We start from the raw sequence: 23600 nt of genomic DNA on the forward strand, positions 1-23600 counted from the left end.
TATCAAAATATCATCGTCAGTCATGATTAAATTAAGCTGTGACATATAGAGTCTCTGCTGTATTCAATCTGATCAGTCACTTTCTGCAGCATAGCCTCCACTCTGATCAGTCATGTCCTGAAGCATAGCCTCCACTCTGATCAGTCATGTCCTGAAGCATAGCCTCCACTCTGATCAGTCATGTCCTGAAGCATAGCCTCCACTCTGATCAGTCACGTTCTGCAGCATAGCCTCCACTCTGATCAGTCACGTTCTGCAGCATAGCCTCCACTCTGATCAGCCTCCACTCTGATCAGTCACGTTCTGCAGCATAGCCTCCACTCTGATCAGTCATGTCCTGCAGCATAGCCTTCACTCTGATCAGTCACGTCCTGAAGCATAGCCTCCACTCTGATCAGTCATGTCCTGAAGCATAGCCTCCACTCTGATCAGTCATGTCCTGAAGCATAGCCTCCACTCTGATCAGTCACGTTCTGCAGCATAGCCTCTACTCTGATCAGCCTCCACTCTGATCAGTCATGTCCTGAAGCATAGCCTCCACTCTGATCAGCCTCCACTCTGATCAGTCACGTTCTGCAGCATAGCCTCCACTCTCATCAGGCACGTCCTGCAGCATAGCCTCCACTCTGATCAGTCATGTCCTGAAGCATAGCCTCCATCCATCCCTCACAGCACAACATAGCATTATTGATCTGTCAGCAGCCAGACATTCCCTAAAGGTCTGATACCTGATAACGTGGAGACATGTTTCTCGTGGTAACATGAAAAATCTAATCAAATGTTATGTGTCACATACTTGGTAAACAACAGGGTGTAAACAAACAGAGAAATGGTTATTTACGGGTTCCTGTAGTACTGTACTGTACTGTAGGTAGGGGTAAAGAATAGCTAATAGACAGTAACAGCAGTATACTGTTGGTTAGGGGTAAAGTGACTAGACAACAGGATAGATAATAGACAGTAACAGCAGTATACTGTAGGTAGGGGTAAATGATAGATAATAGACAGTAGCAGCAGTATACTGTAGGTAGGGGTAACGGATAGATAATAGACAGTAACAGCAGTATACTGTAGGTAGGGGTAAAGTGACTAGACAACAGGATAGATAATAGACAGAAACAGCAGTATACTGTAGGTAGGGGTAAAGGATAGATAATAGACAGTAGCAGCAGTATACTGTAGGTAGGGGTAAAGGATAGATAATAGACAGTAGCAGCAGTATACTGTAGGTAGGGGTAAAGGATAGATAATAGACAGTAACAGCAGTATACTGTAGGTAGGGGTAAAGGATAGGTAATAGACAGTAACAGTAGTATACTGTAGGTAGGGGTAAAGGATAGGTAATAGACAGTAACAGTAGTAAACTGTAGGTAGGGGTAAAGTAACTAGACAACAGGATAGATAATAAACAGTAACAGCAGCACATGTGGTGAGTGTGAAAGTGTGGGTATGACATCAGTATGCATGTGTGTTCATGTAGTGTGTGTGGGTGTGTGTGTGTGTGTGTGTGTGTTGGGGTGTCCGTGTAATTATGTGTGAGTGTGCAGGTAGAGTCCAGTGTCTGGGTAGACTCCAGTGTGTGGGTAGAGTCCAGTGTGAATGTAGAGTCCAATGTGTGGGTAGAGTCCAGTGTGTGGGTAGATTCCAGTGTGTGGGTAGATTCCAGTGTGGATAGAGTCCAGTGTGGATAGAGTCCAGTGTGGGTTTAGAGTCCAGTGTGGGTTTAGAGTCCAGTGTGGATAGAGTCCAGTGTGTGGATAGAGTCCAGTGTGGATAGAGTCCAGTGTGGATAGAGTCCAGTGTGGGTTTAGAGTCCAGTGTGGATAGAGTCCAGTGTGGGTTTAGAGTCCAGTGTGGAGAGAGTCCAGTGTGGGTTTAGAGTCCAGTGTAGATAGAGTCCAGTGTGTAGATAGAGTCCAGTGTGGATAGTCCAGTGTGGATAGAGTCCAGTGTGGATAGAGTCCAGTGTGGGTTTAGAGTCCAGTGTGGATAGAGTCCAGTGTGGGTTTAGAGTCCAGTGTGGGGTTAGAGTCCAGTGTGGGTTTTAGAGTCCAGTGTGGGGTTAGAGTCCAGTGTGGGGTTAGAGTCCAGTGTGTGGATAGAGTCCAGTGTGGATAGAGTCCAGTGTGGGTTTAGAGTCCAGTGTGGGTTTAGAGTCCAGTGAGGGTTAGAGTCCAGTGTGTGGATAGAGTCCAGTGTGGATAGAGTCCCGCATATGGATAGAGTCCAGTGTGGGTTTAGAGTCCAGTGTGGGGTTAGAGTCCAGTGTGGGGTTAGAGTCCAGTGTGGGGTTAGATTCCAGTGTGTGGATAGAGTCCAGTGTGGATGGAGTCCAGTGTGGATAGAGTCCAGTGTCTGGGTAGACTCCAGTGTGTGGGTAGAGTCCAGTGTGAATGTAGAGTCCAATGTGTGGGTAGAGTCCAGTGTGTGGGTAGATTCCAGTGTGTGGGTAGATTCCAGTGTGGATAGAGTCCAGTGTGGATAGAGTCCAGTGTGGGTTTAGAGTCCAGTGTGGGTTTAGAGTCCAGTGTGGATAGAGTCCAGTGTGTGGATAGAGTCCAGTGTGGATAGAGTCCAGTGTGGATAGAGTCCAGTGTGGGTTTAGAGTCCAGTGTGGATAGAGTCCAGTGTGGGTTTAGAGTCCAGTGTGGAGAGAGTCCAGTGTGGGTTTAGAGTCCAGTGTAGATAGAGTCCAGTGTGTAGATAGAGTCCAGTGTGGATAGTCCAGTGTGGATAGAGTCCAGTGTGGATAGAGTCCAGTGTGGGTTTAGAGTCCAGTGTGGGTTTAGAGTCCAGTGTGGGGTTAGAGTCCAGTGTGGGTTTTAGAGTCCAGTGTGGGGTTAGAGTCCAGTGTGGGGTTAGAGTCCAGTGTGTGGATAGAGTCCAGTGTGGATAGAGTCCAGTGTGGGTTTAGAGTTCAGTGTGTGGATTAGAGTCCAGTGTGGATAGAGTCCAGTGTGGGTTTAGAGTCCAGTGTGGGTTTAGAGTCCAGTGAGGGTTTAGAGTCCAGTGTGAATAGAACCCAGTGTGTGTTTAGAGTCCAGTGTGGATAGAGTCCAGTGTGGATAGAGTCCAGTGTGGGTTTAGAGTCCAGTGTGGATAGAGTCCAGTGTGGGTTTAGAGTCCAGTGTGGGTTTAGAGTCCAGTGAGGGTTTAGAGTCCAGTGTGGATAGAGTCCAGTGTGTGGATAGAGTCCAGTGTGGATAGAGTCCCGCATATGGATAGAGTCCAGTGTGGGTTTAGAGTCCAGTGTGGGGTTAGAGTCCAGTGTGGGGTTAGAGTCCAGTGTGGGGTTAGATTCCAGTGTGTGGATAGAGTCCAGTGTGGATGGAGTCCAGTGTGGATAGAGTCCAGTGTGGGTTTAGAGTTCAGTGTGTGGATTGAGTCCAGTGTGAATAGAACCCAGTGTGTGTTTAGAGTCCAGTGTGGATAGAGTCCAGTGTGGATAGAGTCCAGTGTGGGTTTAGAGTCCAGTGTGGATAGAGTCCAGTGTGGGTGTAGAGTCCAGTGTGGGTTTAGAGTCCAGTGAGGGTTTAGAGTCCAGTGTGGATAGAGTCCAGTGTGTGGATAGAGTCCAGTGTGGGTTTAGAGTCCAGTGTGGGTTTAGAGTCCAATGAGGGTTTAGAGTCCAGTGAGGGTTTAGAGTCCAGTGTGGGTTTAGAGTCCAGTGTGTGGGGTAGAGTCCAGAATCAGGCCTTCGTGGTAACGAATTGCTGCAAAGAAACCATTACTAAAGGACACCAATAAGAAGAAGTGACTTGCTTGGGCCAAGAAACACGAGCAATGAACGTTAGACCGGTGAAAATCTGTCCCTTGGTCTGATGAGTAGCAAATTTGAGATTTTTGGTTGCAAACGCCGTGTCTTTGTGAGACACAGACTAGGTGAACGGATGATCTCCACATGTGTGAATCCCACCGTGAAGCAAAGAGGAGGAGGTGTCTGTAGTGTCCGAAAGGGTTTGGCCTACAAACTATTATGACCCCTCCACTACGATGAGAATGATGAGACGGTCACGATGGTGTTCTCCATTTTGTTCTACAACCCCCACAAGCGTTTTGGGACACATCTGAAGTCAGTACAGCCCATCCACCAACTTCTGTCTGTATCGCCCAAACAGTTTATCTTTGGTAGAATGTCTGCGTGAATGTGTAGGTTTCTCCAGAGGTACTGGGGCATGTTGGTTCAAGAATAAAGCATAGCAAAGTAACCTTGTTACACTGTTGTTCTTGTCGTACCTTGCGGTGGTTCAAAGAACTAATGAATTAAGAGCTAGGACAGTGACAACAAGTCAGGATTCCTCCTGAGGAAAATACTTTGTCATCAAAGCGGTGACAGCTGCTCAGAGTGGGCCTGCGTCCCAAATGGCACCCTATTCCCTATATAGTACACTACTTTTGAAGAGGGCCCTTATGGAATAGGATGCCATTTGCGCTCCGCCTGGGGCTGACACAACAACAGAGAGTAGAGAGCGGCTGCTGATAACAAAAACATGCTGCATTTAAAACTACATCCAGAGGTGTTTCTATTTTATTATATAGTCACAGCTCTCTCTCTCTCTCTCTCTCCCATTCTCTCTCTCTCTCTCTCTCTCTCTCTCTCTCTCTCTCTCTCTCTCTCTCTCTCTCTCTCTCTCTCTCTCTCTCTCTCTCTCTCTCTCTATCTCTCTCTCTCTCTCTCTCTCTCTCTCTCTCTCTCTCTCTCTCCTCTCTCTCTCTCTCTCTCTCTCTCTCTCTCTCTCTCTCTCTCTCTCCTCTCTCTCTCTCTCTCTCTCTCTGTCTCTGTCTCTCTCTCTCTCTCTCTCTCTCTCTCTCTCTCTCTGTCTCTCTCTCTCTCTCTCCCATTCTCTCTCTGTCTCTCCCATTCTCTCTCTGTCTCTCTCTCTCTCTCTCTCTCTCTCCCATTCTCTCTCTCTCTCTCTCTCTCTCTCTCTCTCTCTCTCTCTCTCTCTCTCTCTCTCTCTCTCTCTCTCTCTCTCTCTCCCTCTCTCTCCCCCTCCCCCTCTCTCTCTCTCTCTCTCGCTCTCTCTCGCTCTCTCAATTCTTGGCTTAGGAAACGTGTTTAAACAGAAGTGAGGAGACTCTCTCTCTCTGTCTCTCTGTCTCTCTCTCTCTCTCTCTCTCTGTCTCTCTCTCTCTCTCTCTCTCTCTCTCTCTCTCTCTCTCTCTGTCTCTGTCTCTCTCTCTCTCTCTCTCTCTCTCTCTCTCTCTCTGTCTCTCTCTCTCTCTCTCCCATTCTCTCTCTGTCTCTCCCATTCTCTCTCTGTCTCTCTCTCTCTCTCTCTCTCTCTCCCATTCTCTCTCTGTCTCTCTCTCTCTCTCTCTCTCTCTCTCTCTCTCTCTCACCTCTCTCTCTCTCTCTCTCTCCCATTCTCTCTCTGTCTCTCTCTCTCTCTTCCCCTCTCTCTCTCTCTCCCAATCTCTCTCTCTCTGTCTCTGTCTCTCTTTCTCTCTCTCTCTCTCTCCCCCTCTCTCTCTCTCTCCCAATCTCTCTCTCTCTGTCTCTGTCTCTCTCTCTCTCTCTCTCTGTCTCTCTCTCTCTCTGTCTCTCTCTCTCTCTCTCTCTCTCTCTCTCTCTCTCCCATTCTCTCTCTGTCTCTCTCTCTCTCTCCCCCCCTCTCTCTCTCTCTCCCCATCTCTCTCTCGCTCTCTCTCGCTCTCTCAATTCTTGGCTTAGGAAACGTGTTTACATTGCCAAAGCAAGTGAAATTATCAATAAACAGAAGTGAGGAGACACAAAACAACATAAAAACAATTAGAAATGAACAGTGAACATTGCACTCACAAAGGTTTCTCTCTCCTCTTTCTCAATTCAATAAAATTCAAAGGTCTTTATTGGCATGGGAAACATATGTTTACATTGCCAAAGCAAGTGAAATAGATCAGATATAAAATGAACAGTTGACATTACACTCACAAAGGTTTCAAAGTTATAGATCAATTTTAAATGTCATATTAAGTCTGTATACGGTATTGTAATGATGTGCAAATAGGAAAATAAATAAATATGGGTTGTATTTACAATGGTGTTTGTTCTTCACTGGTTGCCCTTTTCTCGTGGCAACAGGTCACAAATCTTGCTGCTGTGATGGCGCACTGTGGTATTTCACCCAATATATACTGGAAATGATCAAAAATGGTTTTGTTTCCAAATTCTTTGTGAGTCTGTGTTATCTGAGGGAAATATGTGCCTCTAATATGGTCATACATTTGGGAAGAGGTTAGGAAGTGCATCTCAGTTTCTGAAGCGGCCTTTCCTTAAGTTTGGGTCAGTCACAGTGGTCAGGTATTCTGCCACTGTGTACTCTCTGTTTAGGGCCAAATAACATTCTAGTTTGCTCTGTTTTTTTGTTAATTCTTTCCAATGTGTCAAGTAATTCTCTTTTTGTTTTCTCATGATTTGGTTGGGTCTAATTGTGCTGCTCTCTCTCACTTTCTCTACCTCGGTAAATCATTGTATTTAGTTAGCAGCCCTTTACCTTCTCTCTTATCCTTCACCTTTTCCTCTCTTATCCTTCACCTTTTCTCAGTCCTCCTTCACCCTTTCTCTCTCCTCCTTCACCTTCTCCTCTCCTCTCACTTTCTCTCTATCCTTCACCTTTTCTCAGTCCTCCTTCACCCTTTCTCTCTCCTCCTTCACCTTTTCTCAGTCCTCCTTCACCCTTTCTCTCTTATCCTTCACTTCTCTCTCATCCTTCACCTTTTCTCTCTCCTCCTTCACCTTTTCTCTCTTATCCTTCACCTTTTCTCTCTCCTCCTTCACCTTTTATCTCTCCTCCTTCACCTTTTCTCAGTCCTCCTTCACCCTTTCTCTCTTATCCTTCACCTTTTCTCTCTCATCCTTCACCTTTTCTCTCTCATCCTTCACCTTTTCTCTCCTCCTTCACCTTTTCTCTCTTATCCTTCACCTTTTCTCTCTCCTTCACCTTTTATCTCTCCTCCTTCACCTTTTCTCTCTCCTTCACCTTTTCTCTCTCATCCTTCACCTTTTCTCTCTCCTCCTTCACCTTTTCTCTCTCCTCCTTCACCTTTTCTCTCTCATCCTTCACCTTTTCTCTCTCCTCCTTCACCTTTTCTCTCTCCTCCTTCACCTTTTCTCTCTCATCCTTCACCTTTTCTCTCTCCTCCTTCACCTTTTCTCTCTCCTCCTTCACCTTTTCTCTCTCATCCTTCACCTTTTCTCTCTCCTCCTTCACCTTTTCTCTCTCCTCCTTCACCTTTTCTCAGTCCTCCTTCACCCTTTCTCTCTTATCCTTCACCTTTTCTCTCTCATCCTTCACCTTTTCTCTCTCATCCTTCACCTTTTCTCTCTCCTCCTTCACCTTTTCTCTCTTATCCTTCACCTTTTCTCTCTCCTCCTTCACCTTTTATCTCTCCTCCTTCACCTTTTCTCTCTCCTCCTTCACCTTTTCTCTCTCATCCTTCACCTTTTCTCTCTCCTCCTTCACCTTTTCTCTCTCCTCCTTCACCTTTTCTCTCTCATCCTTCACCTTTTCTCTCTCCTCCTTCACCTTTTCTCTCTCCTCCTTCACCTTTTCTCTCTCATCCTTCACCTTTTCTCTCTCCTCCTTCACCTTTTCTCTCTCCTCCTTCACCTTTTCTCTCTCATCCTTCACCTTTTCTCTCTTATCCTTCACCTTTTCTCTCTCCTCCTTCACCTTTTCTCTCTCATCCTTCACCTTTTCTCTCTCCTCCTTCACCTTTTCTCTCTCCTCCTTCACCTTTTCTCTCTCCTCCTTCACCTTTTCTCTCTCCTCCTTCACCTTTTCTATCTCATCCTTCACCTTTTCTCTCTCATCCTTCACCTTTTCTCTCTCATCCTTCACCTTTTCTCTCTCATCCTTCACCTTTTCTCTCTCATCCTTCACCTTTTCTCTCTTATCCTTCACCTTTTCTCTCTCCTCCTTCACCTTTTCTATCTCATCCTTCACCTTTTCTCTCTCATCCTTCACTTTTTCTCTCTCATCCTTCACCTTTTCTCTCTCATCCTTCACCACAGAAAGAAAAACACAGTTGTATGGGTCTGCAGGACAATGTCTGACTCAGGTTTTCTAAGGATCCGTCTTCATACAGGATCAATGGGTGCTTTAAACTGCTTTAAGTAAGTGTATAGTAAACCAGCCTTAACTAAATATTTATGACATTCAACAAAACACATTCATGATAAATATACATGTGGTGGACGTAATGAGAAAGAGGGTGTTACACAGCGTGATATTACATATTAGTTCCTTTCAGGGACTGAATATATAATGTAGCTAGCGGTTTTAAATTCATGAAGCAAATGACCCCTCGTCTCGTTATTTTGTATTGTTTCCTGAGTTTTATAATTACATTTCACCTCATGCTAATGAAATTTAAACGCATTACAAGACATAACTGAAAGTATTTATTTACTACACTGAGTGATGTTGGATTAAGTGAAGGGGAAAATAACATAAAATGATGTCCCAAAGACATGTTTTAATTTGCATCCTGTGTTTCCTGATGGGAACTGTAAATGTATTGGTGAATAGACCAGCATAATAACTCCAAGTGTGGCCAATTCATTCCAAAATCCCTGTTTATACATTCTGTCTGGTAGAGGGGATATTTTTATTATACCTCCCTCTCCTCCTCCTTTTCTTCCTCCTCCTCCTCCTCTTCCTCATCCTCCTCCTCCTCCTCTTCCTCCCCCTCCTCCTCTTCCTCCCCCTCCTCCTCCTCCTCTTCCTCCCCCTCCTCCTCCTCCTCCTCCCCCTCCTCCTCTTCCTCCCCCTCTTCCTCTTCCTCCTCCTCTTCCTCCTCCTCGTCCTCCTCCTCCTCCTCTTCCTCCCCCTCCTCCTCTTCCTCCTCCTCTTCCTCCTCCTCCTCCTCTTCCTCCCCCTCCTCCTCCTCCTCTTCCTCCCCCTCCTCCTCTTCCTCCTCCTCTTCCTCCTCTTTGTGTGGAAGCTACTATGTGTAAACAGTCTATACAGATGTTAGATCTTAATTTGACCAGTTTATCACAGCAGGAAAATAATCCTGCAGCGACAGGAAATGTGAATTATTGTGTGGATTATAATTAATGGATATTTTTGATACACAATTTTTGAAAGGGTATATCAAGTTCGATGGTATTCTAAGTGTCATATGGCATTTCAGAAATAATATTTTTGTTTTGTTCATTAGAAGTTACGTGACTTTTATTTATCTGCATCTGTCCAGATTGTAATTGTATTTTTATATTTGTATTTATTATAGATCCCCATCAGTTCCTGTCAAGGCAGCAGCTACTCTTCCTGGGGTTTATTATGGATCCCCATCAGTTCCTGCCAAGGCAGCAGCTACTTTTCCTGGGGTTTATTATGGATCCCCATTAGTTCCTGCCAAGGCAGCAGCTACTATTCCTGGGGTTTATTATGGATCCCCATTAGTTCCTGTCAAGGCAGCAGCTACTCTTCCTAGGGTTTATTATGGATCCCCATTAGTTCCTGCCAAGGCAGCAGCTACTCTTCCTGGGGTTTATTATGGATCCCCATCAGTTCCTGTCAAGGCGGCAGCTACTCTTCCTGGGGTTTATTATGGATCCCCATTAGTTCCTGTCAAGGCAGCAGTTACTCTTCCTGGGGTTTATTAAGGATCCCCATTGGTTCCTGTCAAGGCAGCAGCAACTCTTCCTGGGGTTTATTATGGATCCCCATCAGTTCCTGTCAAGGCAGCAGCTACTCTTCCTGGGGTTTATTATGGATCCCCATCAGTTCCTGTCAAGGCAGCAGCTACTCTTCCTGGGGTTTATTATGGATCCCCATCAGTTCCTGCCAAGGCAGCAGCTACTCTTCCTGGGGTTTATTATGGATCCCCATTAGTTCCTGCCAAAGCAGCAGCTACTCTTCCTGGGGTTTATTATGGATCCCCATTAGTTCCTGCCAAGGCAGCAGCTACTCTTCCTGGGGTTTATTATGGATCCCCATTAGCTCCTGCCAAGGCAGCAGCTACTCTTCCTGGGGTTTATTATGGATCCCCATTAGTTCCTGCCAAGGCAGCAGCTACTCTTCCTGGGGTTTATTATGGATCCCCATTAGTTCCTGCCAAGGCAGCAGCTACTCTTCCTGGGGTTTATTATGGATCCCCATTAGTTCCTGTCAAGGCAGCAGCTACTCTTCCTGGGGTTTATTATGGATCCCCATTAGTTCCTGCCAAGGCAGCAGCTACTCTTCCTGGGGTTTATTATGGATCCCCATTAGCTCCTGCCAAGGCAGCAGCTACTCTTCCTGGGGTTTATTATGGATCCCCATTAGTTCCTGCCAAGGCAGCAGCTACTCTTCCTGGGGTTCATTATGGATCCCCATTAGTTCCTGCCAAGGCAGCAGCTACTCTTCCTGGGGTTTATTATGGATCCCCATCAGTTCCTGTCAAGGCAGCAGCTACTCTTCCTGGGGTTTATTATGGATCCCCATCAGTTCCTGCCAAGGCAGCAGCTACTCTTCCTGGGGTTTATTATGGATCCCCATTAGTTCCTGCCAAAGCAGCAGCTACTCTTCCTGGGGTTTATTATGGATCCCCATTAGTTCCTGCCAAGGCAGCAGCTACTCTTCCTGGGGTTTATTATGGATCCCCATTAGCTCCTGCCAAGGCAGCAGCTACTCTTCCTGGGGTTTATTATGGATCCCCATTAGTTCCTGCCAAGGCAGCAGCTACTCTTCCTGGGGTTTATTATGGATCCCCATTAGTTCCTGCCAAGGCAGCAGCTACTCTTCCTGGGGTTTATTATGGATCCCCATTAGTTCCTGTCAAGGCAGCAGCTACTCTTCCTGGGGTTTATTATGGATCCCCATTAGTTCCTGCCAAGGCAGCAGCTACTCTTCCTGGGGTTTATTATGGATCCCCATTAGCTCCTGCCAAGGCAGCAGCTACTCTTCCTGGGGTTTATTATGGATCCCCATTAGTTCCTGCCAAGGCAGCAGCTACTCTTCCTGGGGTTCATTATGGATCCCCATTAGTTCCTGCCAAGGCAGCAGCTACTCTTCCTGTGGTTTATTATGGATCCCCATTAGTTCCTGCCAAGGCAGCAGCTACTCTTCCTGGGGTTTATTATGGATCCCCATTAGCTCCTGCCAAGGCAGCAGCTACTCTTCCTGGGGTTTATTATGGATCCCCATTAGTTCCTGCCAAGGCAGCAGCTACTCTTCCTGGGGTTCATTATGGATCCCCATTAGTTCCTGCCAAGGCAGCAGCTACTCTTCCTGGGGTTTATTATGGATCCCCATTAGCTCCTGCCAAGGCAGCAGCTACTCTTCCTGAGGTTTATTATGGATCCATATTAGTTCCTGCCAAGGCAGCAGCTACTCTTCCTTGGGTTTATTATGGATCCCCATTAGCTCCTGCCAAGGCAGCAGCTACTCTTCCTGGGGTTTATTATGGATCCCCATTAGTTCCTGCCAAGGCAGCAGCTACTCTTCCTGGGGTTTATTATGGATCCCCATTAGTTCCTGCCAAGGCAGCAGCTACTCTTCCTGGGGTTTATTATGGATCCCCATTAGTTCCTGTCAAGGCAGCAGCTACTCTTCCTGGGGTTTATTATGGATCCCCATTAGTTCCTGCCAAGGCAGCAGCTACTCTTCCTGGGGTTTATTATGGATCCCCATTAGCTCCTGCCAAGGCAGCAGCTACTCTTCCTGGGGTTTATTATGGATCCCCATTAGTTCCTGCCAAGGCAGCAGCTACTCTTCCTGGGGTTCATTATGGATCCCCATTAGTTCCTGCCAAGGCAGCAGCTACTCTTCCTGGGGTTTATTATGGATCCCCATTAGCTCCTGCCAAGGCAGCAGCTACTCTTCCTGAGGTTTATTATGGATCCCTATTAGTTCCTGCCAAGGCAGCAGCTACTCTTCCTGAGGTTTATTATGGATCCCCATTAGTTCCTGCCAAGGCAGCAGCTACTCTTCCTGAGGTTTATTAAGGATCCCTATTAGTTCCTGCCAAGGCAGCAGCTACTCTTCCTGAGGTTTATTAAGGATCCCCATTAGTTCCTGCCAATGCAGCAGCTACTCTTCCTGGGGTTTATTATGGATCCCCATTAGCTCCTGCCAAGGCAGCAGTTACTCTTCCTGGGGTTTATTATGGATCCCCATTAGTTCCTGCCAAGGCAGCAGCTACTCTTCCTGGGGTTTATTATGGATCCCCATTAGTTCCTGTCAAGGCAGCAGCTACTCTTCCTGGGGTTTATTATGGATCCCCATTAGTTCCTGCCAAGGCAGCAGCTACTCTTCCTGGGGTTTATTATGGATCCCCATTAGCTCCTGCCAAGGCAGCAGCTACTCTTCCTGGGGTTTATTATGGATCCCCATTAGTTCCTGCCAAGGCAGCAGCTACTCTTCCTGGGGTTCATTATGGATCCCCATTAGTTCCTGCCAAGGCAGCAGCTACTCTTCCTGAGGTTTATTATGGATCCCTATTAGTTCCTGCCAAGGCAGCAGCTACTCTTCCTGAGGTTTATTATGGATCCCCATTAGTTCCTGCCAAGGCAGCAGCTACTCTTCCTGAGGTTTATTAAGGATCCCTATTAGTTCCTGCCAAGGCAGCAGCTACTCTTCCTGAGGTTTATTAAGGATCCCCATTAGTTCCTGCCAATGCAGCAGCTACTCTTCCTGGGGTTTATTATGGATCCCCATTAGCTCCTGCCAAGGCAGCAGTTACTCTTCCTGTGGTTTATTATGGATCCCTATTAGTTCCTGCCAAGGCAGCAGCTACTCTTCCTGGGGTTTATTATGGATCCCCATTAGTTCCTGCCAAGGCAGCAGCTACTCTTCCTAAGGTTTATTATGGATCCCCATTAGTTCCTGCCAAGGCAGCAGCTACTCTTCCTGAGGTTTATTATGGATCCCCATTAGTTCCTGTCAAGGCAGCAGCTACTCTTCCTGGGGTTTATTATGGATCCCCATTAGTTCCTGTCAAGGTAGCAGCTACTCTTCCTGAGGTTTATTATGGATCCCCATTAGTTCCTGTCAAGGCAGCAGCTACTCTTCCTGGGGTTTATTATGGATCCCCATTAGTTCCTGTCAAGGTAGCAGCTACTCTTCCTGGGGTTTATTTAGGATCCCATTAGTTCCTGCCAAGGCAGCAGCTACTCTTCCTGAGGTTTATTATGGATCCTCATTAGTTCCTGCCAAGGCAGCAGCTACTCTTCCTGGGGTTTATTATGGATCCCCATTAGCTCCTGCCAAGGCAGCAGCTACTCTTCCTGAGGTTTATTATGGATCCCCATTAGTTCTTCCCAAGGCAGCAGCTACTCTTCCTGGGGTCCAAACACATTAAGGCACTTACATCACACATAAAACAAAAGATAAAACAGTACATCATACAACACTATTACACCACTACATATCTACAACACAAAATGTACAATACCACCATACAACTATATTACAATGTACGTGTGTAGAGTGCTAGCGTTTGTGTGTGTATGCGTGTGTCTGTACCAGTGTGTGTGTCTCTTCACAGTCTCCGCTGTTCCATAAGGTGTATTTGTATCTGTTTTTAAAAAAAGTCTGATTCTACTGCTGCATCAGTTACCTGATGTGGAATAGAGTTCCATGTAGTCATGGCTCTATGTAGTACTGTGGAATAGAGTTCCATGTAGTCATGGCTCTATGTAGTACTGTGGAATAGAGTTCCATGTAGTCATGGCTCTATGTAGTACTGTGGAATAGAGTTCCATGTAGTCATGGCTCTATGTAGTACTGTGGAATAGAGTTCCATGTAGTCATGGCTCTATGTAGTACTGTGGAATAGAGTTCCATGTAGTCATGGCTCTATGTAGTACTGTGGAATAGAGTTCCATGTAGTCATGGCTCTATGTAGTACTGTGGAATGGAGTTCCATGTAGTCATGGCTCTATGTAGTACTGTGGAATAGAGTTCCATGTAGTCATGGCTCTATGTAGTACTGTGGAATAGAGTTCCATGTAGTCATGGCTCTATGTAGTACTGTGGAATAGAGTTCCATGTAGTCATGGCTCTATGTACTACTGTGGAATAGAGTTCCATGTAGTCATGGCTCTATGTACTACTGTGGAATAGAGTTCCATGTAGTCATGGCTCTATGTAGTACTGTGGAATAGAGTTCCATGTAGTCATGGCTCTGTGTAGTACTGTGTGCCTCCCATAGTCTGTTCTGGACTTGGGGACTGTGAAGAGACCTCTGGTGGCATGTCTTGTGGGGTAGTCAGGGTGTCTGAGCTGTGTGCCAGTAGTTCAAACAGACAGCTCATTGCATTCAACATGTGAATAACTCTCACAAATACAAGTAGTGATGAAGTCATTCTCTCCTCTACTTTGAGCCAGGAGAGATTGACATGTTAGCTCTCTGTGTACATCCAAGGGCTAGCCGTGCTGCCCTGTTCTGGGCCAGCTGTAATTTGCCTATATCCCTCTTTTTGGCACTTGACCATATGACTGGGCAGTAGTGCAGGTGCAACAAAATGATGGCTTGTAAGGGCTTTGTTTGTTGACAGCAATATCAAGAAAGCAGCGCTTTATTACAGACAGACTAGCTACTGTACTGTTGCATCAGTATGTACTTTTGGGGTGTCATGGAAAATGTATGGAGTAAAAAAGTATATATTTTTATTTTGGAATGTAGTAAAGTGAAAGTTAAATAAATAGTCAAGTAAGTATAAATAGTAAAGTACAGATACCTCTTAAGTAGTACTTTAAAGTATTTTTACTTAAGTACTTTACCCCCACTGTCCTCCCACTACCGCTCAGGAAAGCATGAAGTTTATTTGGCTACAGATTAAATGAATTGTGATGAACTTCACAAGGTGGTGAAAGTACAAGGTGATGAGATTGATGCTCCTTTACGATAAATATCCCGGGTTTTATTCCGGTGACATGATACTTGGCTACCGTTTGACAAATGAAAATAATCTGACTCTTTTGTCCCTAATAATCTCATCATATAGGCTATACCTACACTGTATCTGTGAGCTGATGGCTTAGAGCTCATGTGTCAACACCAGAGGGGGGTCGTGATTTAAAACGTTTTTCTTCTGACAAAACCATCAGTATACTTGGAAAATGCAACAGAAACCCATTTAACTTGTTTGGTTTTTTATCAGTGTAATTTAACCTGCAAAAATGTATTTTCATGTGCACAATGTCGTCACACACGGCCTTTTAATCGGCAACAAGTCAATTAGATGGAAACACTTTACTGATGGGAAAATGCGGATATTGTTTTTAATGTTTTATAATATTTGCATCAAAATGTGTTGCCAGTTGGACGGAAACCTTGTGGCTCAACAGAGGAGGATCAGAGAAACTCCAGGGTCTATACACTAATATACACTAATAATACTCTATACACTGTTCTGGCTCATATTGAGTCAATATTTACCCTCTCCAATCACCCATAACACTCATAACAGACACTTTCAAGTCAGAAGCCTTTATTGGTTCAACAGAGAATGGCAGAGCAACAATCAAAAGTACGCTGCCAATTTACAGCAGCTCTAACTTTAGGTGCACTTGATTCAGGTCGCCCCAATATGTGGCGTGATAAATCAAGCGCACCTACTCTGTTTTCAACTTTCTCCCAGATTTCCAATATGCACCAATCAGCACTGCTAAAATCTGAGAGAAGTGGTGGGTGTTTACTAGGTTCCAAGATCTCCTAGTTCTATACAGCTTAATGGAATGGAACTCAGCAGGTTAGGGAGAGAGAACATTTATCTACTGGATAATGTATGAGTCCATATTTTACTTTCAACCTATATTTTCTGGGTGTTGAACCACATTCTTTATTACCAGCAGAGATGTGAGTGAGATGTTGAGTCTCAACCAAAGCCTATTTCTTGCCAAATCTCTGCGGCACAGCCATGCCCCAGATATGTCCTGGAGCCTGCTCCCAGTCTCTGGACTGTATCCTGTCCTCCATCATCAAGTGTCCTCTGCTGTCACGACCAAACCTGCAGGGGAGATAGCAGTAATTCTTCAGTATCAGGTAGCACCCCAATGTCAACCTATTCCCTATGTAGTGCACTACCCTAAACGGCCCTGGACATAAGTAGGGTCCCTCATAGGGAATAGGAGGCTCCCGAGTGGCGCAGCGGTCTAAGGCACTGCATCTCAGTGCTAAAGGCGTCACAGGCTCTATCACAACCAGCTGTGATTGGGAGTCCCGTAGGGCGGCGCACAATTAGCCCAGCATCGTCCGGGTTTTGCCCGGGGTAGGCCCTCATTGTAAATAAGAATTTGTTCTTTACTGACCTGCCTAGTTAAATAAAGGTAAAATAACAATAACAATAAGGGACCCCGAGAAGCTGAACTGCTGATGCAGTTGGTGGAGCTGAGTGTGAAATATTATTCATACTTTACTATTCACACTGGCTCACTATGCGATCAACATAGTGTTGTTTTTCATTGTTGGAATAAAGTAGGATAACTCTGAATAGAGAATCAGCAATGAAGTATATTGAAAGGAGCTGAAAAGTAGAAAACATTTTCTAAATACACATTATCCACTACATTCTGGGCCGCTCCACTGACTTTTTAAAAAACATTCTGTCATAATGTCACATGTTCACCATTAAAAAAAACATGTTTTCCATTTCAAGATGTTAAATTAAAAAATGACTATGGTAAGTGTCTATTAAGCACCAAATAAAGTAGCAGAGTTGACTGTAACAGAGTTGACTGTAACAGAGTTGAATATAACAGAGTTCACTGTGACAGAGTTGAATATAACAGAGTTGACTGTGACAGAGTTGAATATAACAGAGTTGACTGTGACAGAGTTGAATATAACAGAGTTGACTGTAACAGAGTTGACTAATAGAGTTGACTGTAACAGGGTTGAATGTAACAGAGTTGACTGTAACAGAGTTGACTGTAACAGAGTTGACTGTAACAGAGTTGACTGTAACAGGGTTGACAGTAACAGGGTTGAATGCAACAGAGTTGACTAACAGAGTTGACTGTAACAGGGTTGAATGTAACAGAGTTGACTGTAACAGAGTTGACTGTAACAGAGTTGACTGTAACAGGGTTGAATGTAACAGAGTTGACTGTAACAGGGTTGAATGTAACAGAGTTGACTGTAACAGAGTTGACTGTAACAGGGTTGAATATAACAGAGTTGACTGTAACAGAGTTGACTGTAACAGGGTTGAATATAACAGAGTTGACTGTGACAGAGTTGACTGTAACAGGGCTGATGATTTAATCTTAAATCAGCCATAAATCCCCTTGTGACAGGGGGAACGGAAACTTGTTGTGTGTGCAACAGGGAGTGAAAATCCTATGCAAGCTACACAAAATAAACTGTAATTGTTTAAAACATGACTAGCCTGTCTATCTATGGGTAACAGGGTTGACATGTTATGCTCAACCAGCTCAGATTTCTACCACAAAACACCAGAAAACGACCAACAAAACAGTAGAACCGTCTCACCTGCTTTTACGCTATGATTGACTATTAGATGTTCAATGTTTTCTGTTGAAAACACCTATATTTAAAAAAGAATAGTGTTGTCACGCCCTGACCTTGGAGATCCTTTTTATGTCTCTATTTTGGTTTGGTCAGGGTGTGAGTTGGGGTGGGCATTTCTATGTGTTCTGTTTCTATGATTTTCTATCTCTATGTTTTTGGCCGGGTGTGGTTCTCAATCAGGGACAGCTGTCTATCGTTGTCTCTGATTGGGAACCATAATTAGGTGCCTTTTTTCCCCCACCTGTCTTGGTGGGAAGTTGACTTTCTTTATGGCCCTTTGCCTTAAGCGTCACGTTTCTGGTTTGTAGTGTGTATTGTTTTGTTCGGCGTCTTTTTCTTAATTAAAGAACATGTACCACGCTCACCACGCTGCACCTTGGTCCACTCCTTTCATCGACCGTGACAAGTGTCACCATATTAAAATGAGAGTTCAGTTCAATGTACCAGGGCTGACATTAAAATGAGAGTTTAGTTCAACGTGACAGGGCTGACTTTAAAATGAGAGACAGACGTTAATGAATCACTAAATCACAATTAATAAATAATAATCTTCAGAAAATGAAGCAGCAAAATTAATTTTTTATTTATTTTATTTCACCTTTATTTAACCAGGTAGGCTAGTTGAGAACACCTTTATTTAACCAGGTAGACTAGTAGAGAACACCTTTATTTAACCAGGTAGGCTAGTTGAGAACACCTTTATTTAACCAGGTAGGCTAGTTGAGAACAAGTTCTCATTTACAATTGCGACCTGGCCAAGATAAAGCAAAGCAGTTCGACACATACAACGACACAGAGTTACACATGGAGTAAAACAAACATACAGTCAATAATACAGTATAAACAAGTCTAAATACGATGTGAGCAAATGAGGTGAGATAAGGGAGGTAAAGGCAAAAAGGCCATGGTGACAAAGTAAATACAATATAGCAAGTAAAACACTGGAATGGTAGATTTGCAATGGAAGAATGGGCAAAGTGCAAAGTAGAAATACATATAATGGGGTGCAAAGGAGCAAAATAAATAAATAAATTAAATACAGTAGGGAAAGAGGTAGTTGTTTGGGCTAAATTATAGGTGGGCTATGTACAGGTGCAGTAATCTGTGAGCTGCTCTGACAGTTGGTGCTTAAAGCTAGTGAGGGAGATAAGTGTTTCCAGTTTCAGAGATTTTTGTAGTTCATTCCAGTCATTGGCAGCAGAGAACTGGAAGGAGAGGCGGCCAAAGAAATAATTGGTTTTGGGGGTGACTAGAGAGATATACCTGCTGGAGCGTGTGCTACAGGTGGGAGATGCTATGGTGACCAGCGAGCTGAGATAAGGGGGGACTTTACCTAGCAGGGTCTTGTAGATGACATGGAGCCAGTGGGTTTGGCGACGAGTATGAAGCGAGGGCCCGGCCAACGAGAGCGTACAGGTCGCAATGGTGGGTAGTATATGGGGCTTTGGTGACAAAACGGATTGCACTGTGATAGACTGCATCCAATTTGTTGAGTAGGGTATTGGAGGCTATTTTGTAAATGACATCGCCAAAGTCGAGGATTGGTAGGATGGTCAGTTTTACAAGGGTATGTTTGGCAGCATGAGTGAAGGATGCTTTGTTGCGAAATAGGAAGCCAATTCTAGATTTAACTTTGAATTGGAGATTGTTTGATATGGGTCTGGAAGGAGAGTTTACAGTCTAACCAGACACCTAAGTATTTGTAGTTGTCCACATATTCTAAGTCAGAGCCGTCCAGAGTAGTGATGTTGGACAGGCGGGTAGGTGCAGGTAGCGATCGGTTGAAGAGCATGCATTTAGTTTTACTTGTTTAAGAGCAATTGGAGGCCACGGAAGGAGAGTTGTATAGCATTGAAGCTTGCCTGGAGGGTTGTTAATTAACACAGTGTCCAAAGAAGGGCCAGAAGTTTACAGAATGGTGTCGTCTGCATAGAGGTGGATCAGAGACTCACCAGCAGCAAGAGCGACCTCATTGATGTACACAGAGAAGAGAGTCGGTCCAAGAATTGAACCCTGTGGCACCCCCATAGAGACTGCCAGAGGTCCGGACAGCAGACCCTCCGATTTGACACACTGAACTCTATCAGAGAAGCAGTTGGTGAACCAGGCGAGGCAATCATTTGAGAAACCAAGGCTGTCGAGTCTGCCGATGAGGATGTGGTGATTGACAGAGTCGAAAGCCTTGGCCAGATCAATGAATACGGCTGCACAGTAAAGTTTCTTATCGATGGCGGTTAAGATATCATTTAGGACCTTGAGCGTGGCTGAGGTGCACCCATGACCAGCTCTGAAACCAGATTGCATAGCAGAGAAGGTATGGTGAGATTCGAAATGGTCGGTAATCTGTTTGTTGACTTGGCTTTCGAAGACCTTAGAAAGGCATGGTAGGATAGATATAGGTCTGTAGCAGTTTGGGTCAAGAGTGTCACCCCCTTTGAAGAGGGGGATGACCGCAGCTGCTTTCCAATCTTTGGGAATCTCAGACGACATGAAAGAGAGGTTGAACAGGCTAGTAATAGGGGTGGCAACAATTTTGGCAGATAATTTTAGAAAGAAAGGGTCCAGATTGTCTAGCCCGGCTGATTTGTAGGGAGGTCTGTTATTAGCCACCTCTTGCGTTCCGTCAGTAGATTAGTGGGTTTCCGTGTGGTAGAGGGGATTAATCCAAATCACACAACAACAACAAAAATAAAAACAATAGATATAGTTATAGAGGCCCAAGAAGAAAAATAAATAAATAAAAATAAATTATACATTGTCCGATTGTCTATTCAGATAGCAGCCGATAAGACAGCCAACGGCTAGCAGGCCGCAGATGGGCGCCCAGGCAACGTCGCGCCGGAGGAGCCAGCCGGACAACTCCCTTGGGTAGACAACGTCGGCAGTCCAGCTGTGAAGGCCCGGTGGGGCTCCGCGTAGGCAGCAAAACGGGTCCGGATAGGTGACTGCAGCCCAGGAGTGATTGATTGAACTCTTCAGCTGGCTAGCTCCGGAACAATTGATGTTAGCTCCGGAATCGACGAAAGCCGATAGTCACACGGATAGCAGCTAGCTAGCTGTGAGATCCAGGTATGGATGTCCAGAGCCAGCGGCCGAAATCCAGGGACATGGAGAGAAAAATTGGTCCGGTATGTTCCATTCCGAGCCGCGCTCCGCTGCACCGCGCCGTACAAAACTGGCGATAGATTCTCGAGCCAAAGGACAGCCGATGACCACAAACCGTGGTTAGCTGAGTGCTAACGGTTAGCCAGTAAAGAGGCTAACTAGCTTCTGAACTAGCTTCTGAACCAGCTTCTGATTAGCTTCTGGACCAGCTTCTGGCTAGCTCCCGGCTAGCTTCTGGCTAATTTCTGGCTAGCCTCTCGGAAGATTACAGATCTGAGGTAAATAATACTTTTTTATATAAATATAAATTGGTGAAGCGGATTGCAGGAGAGAGTTCTGAAGATGAGTTTATGGAAAATTAAAAATGTATGTGAAAAAAAGTTGTAAATATATATATATATACGGGACACGACAGGACGAGGACAAAAAGACGTCTGAACTGCTATGCCATCTTGGTAAGACAGGAAAAAAAAATAACTAGAGCTTTACAAAAGTGGTCAAACCTGGGAGAATTGGTGGAATTAAGTGGGTTGAAATCTTCATAGAAGTGACAGAGGGTTGAAGGAGGGTCACGTTAAAATGCTGCATTTAGATGTATTGAATTCTCCATGTAACAGAGGGTTGACGGAGGGATTAATTGAATTCTCCATGTAACAGAGGGTTGACGGAGGGATTAATTGAATTCTCCATGTAACAGAGGGTTGACGGAGGGATTAATTGAATTCTCCATGTAACAGAGGGTTGACGGAGGGTCACGTTAAAATGCTGCATTTAGATGTATTGAATTCTCCATGTAACAGGCTTTTAAAATTAAATTTTGGTGCACATTTTCTACTTTAAATATCAAAGGGCCAAAAGACACTCTTTTCACGGAAAGACTCAATTGTGATTCTGCGGTGCGATGACAGATAGGCTCCTTGACTCTGAGAGGTGACGTTATGTTTATATGCTTATGTTTATATATATTACACAGTGAACTGGTACATCTGAGGTTGGTAAAGGGAAAATAGGTGACACACAAACACAGATCCTCACCTCTGAGGCTGGTGGAGAACGGAGGGGTTCCTGGTGTTTCTCTGGAGCAGAGAGTGAATCACAGCGGCTAGGAGACGATCGTCCAACTCATTAAACCCTTCCACGCGCTCGCCCTCCTGTCAAACAACCAAACGTTGTTAAACAGATAGAAATGCTACAAATAGAGCTGACATGATTCCTTATTCTACGTAAAATAATATATATATGTTTGTTCTATGTATCATATTTCTATCTGAATGTTCCAAAAAACATTGCACCCTGCTGAATGCTCCCCAGACTTGTTTTAGTTGTAGTGGTCAGTCTTACCAGTGCCAGCACCTCTCCTGATTCCCCTGGCAGATTGTTGTTCTCCACAGCCCTCTCCTCCTGCAGACACTGACCCACCCCAGCCATGGCTAGGATCAGACCTACCAGGACCCCCCACAGCGCTGTGTCAACGTTCATGATTCTGTTCTCTGGGTGGGTGGTGAGGACGTCGGCTGGATGGATGGATGGGAGACGGACGGAGGATGGAGCTCACACCTGTTGTTGGAATGAAACCAATAGATAAAGAAAGACTATATTAGAATGCTTTTACCTGGTAAGCAAGTTTTTTTTTTCAAATCGAAACCCTATGATGGATGGACGAGAGACAGAACAAAATCTCACCTGTTGGTTTCACTGTTCTTTACTGCTCTTATCTTCAGATGCTGGCGCAAGTCTTTAGGCGAGATGCTCTTGGTCTTGCTGCTCTCGGTCTTGCTCTGACTCGATCTTCTGGAGCCCCAGCTACCCTGACATGGATGATGGGTGCATATAGCTGGCCTTATATGCCGACACACGCCCACCGCTTCCTGAGCTTCAGGAGCCTCAGGAGATGGGGCAGATGAATGGTCAGTGGGTCAGGGGACTGGTAAGCACTGTAGGGACCAGGGAGAGTGACCGTGGCGTTATTAGGTCACCACGGGACGAAGAACGGCTCTTAATATGATGGTAGCCCACGTCCATTTGGTGGGATAAAGGGGAAGCAGATGTGCATTAAGGGTCCCTGAAGTGACAACACACACACACAGACACACACACACACACAGAAAGTAACTGTGCACTATAGGGCCTCGAAGGGCCCCCGTAACTAAACAGTGTTATTAAACAGATAAATCCTTTCTTATGGATTCCGATCCATTTACAGCCAGTTGTCTTCCGGAACATTCAGTTGCCTAAAGGCATCACAGTGAAAGGTGATGGACTTGTATTGTCATCGTCGGTTTATCTCTACAGCCACATTTCAGTGGTAGGTATAAAACCATGAGAGAAGACGGAGGGAAACTATGACAACAAATTACCTCTTCCCCTCGCTAAGACACCAACATTGACAATACTCTGTAGAGTACCCAGCAAATACAGAACCAAGGAGTTGTCTGTAGGTTTCACCATGTAAAAGATAGACAACAAAAAAGATCAACTACTAATTAGGCATGTCTTTCATTTTTTATTTTATTTAACTAGGCAAGTCAGTTAAGAACAAATTCTTATTTACAATGACGGCCTACACCGGCCAAACCTAGATGACGCTGGGCCAATTGTGCTCCGCCCTATGGGACTCCCCCAATCACAGTCAGATGTGACACAGCTTGGTTCCCGAATGAGGGAACAAAACATCAATATTTTGGGTCCATGGCCAGGAAACTCCCCAGACCTTAATCCCATTGAGAACTTGTGGTCAATCCTCAAGAGGCGGGTGGACAAACAAAACCCCACAAATTCTGACAAACTCCAAGCATTGATTATGCAAGAATGAGCTGCCATCAGTCAGGATGTGGCCCAGAAGTTAAATGACAGCATGCCTGGACAAAGTTCTTGAAAAAGAAGGGTCAACACTGCAAATATAGACTCTTTGCTTCAACTTCATGTAATTGTCAATAAAAGCCTTTGACACTAATGAAATGCTTGTAATTATACTTCAGTATCCCATAGTAACATCTGACAAAAATATCTAAAGACACTGAGGCAGCAGACTTAGTGAAAATTAATAT

At 44.9% G+C, this 23600-nt stretch overlaps 1 protein-coding gene across 1 annotated transcript; it reads right to left on the reverse strand.

Annotated features, from left to right (window-relative positions):
- Window positions 1–15389: 15389 nt before the first annotated feature.
- On the reverse strand, window positions 15390–22095 carry npffl (neuropeptide FF-amide peptide precursor like). The gene is made up of 3 exons (XM_021570513.3): window positions 21895–22095; window positions 21589–21704; window positions 15390–15925 (listed from the first exon to the last, which is right to left on the reverse strand). Exons 1-3 carry the CDS (start codon window positions 22030–22032, stop codon window positions 15805–15807), a joined length of 375 nt encoding a protein of 124 aa, XP_021426188.2. The 5' UTR covers window positions 22033–22095; the 3' UTR covers window positions 15390–15804.
- Window positions 22096–23600: the final 1505 nt, after the last annotated feature.

The sequence above is a fragment of the Oncorhynchus mykiss genome, chromosome 17 (genome assembly GCF_057628025.1).
Source record: "Oncorhynchus mykiss isolate SJ-2025 chromosome 17, ASM5762802v1, whole genome shotgun sequence".
In the NCBI taxonomy this organism is placed as follows: domain Eukaryota; kingdom Metazoa; phylum Chordata; class Actinopteri; order Salmoniformes; family Salmonidae; genus Oncorhynchus; species Oncorhynchus mykiss.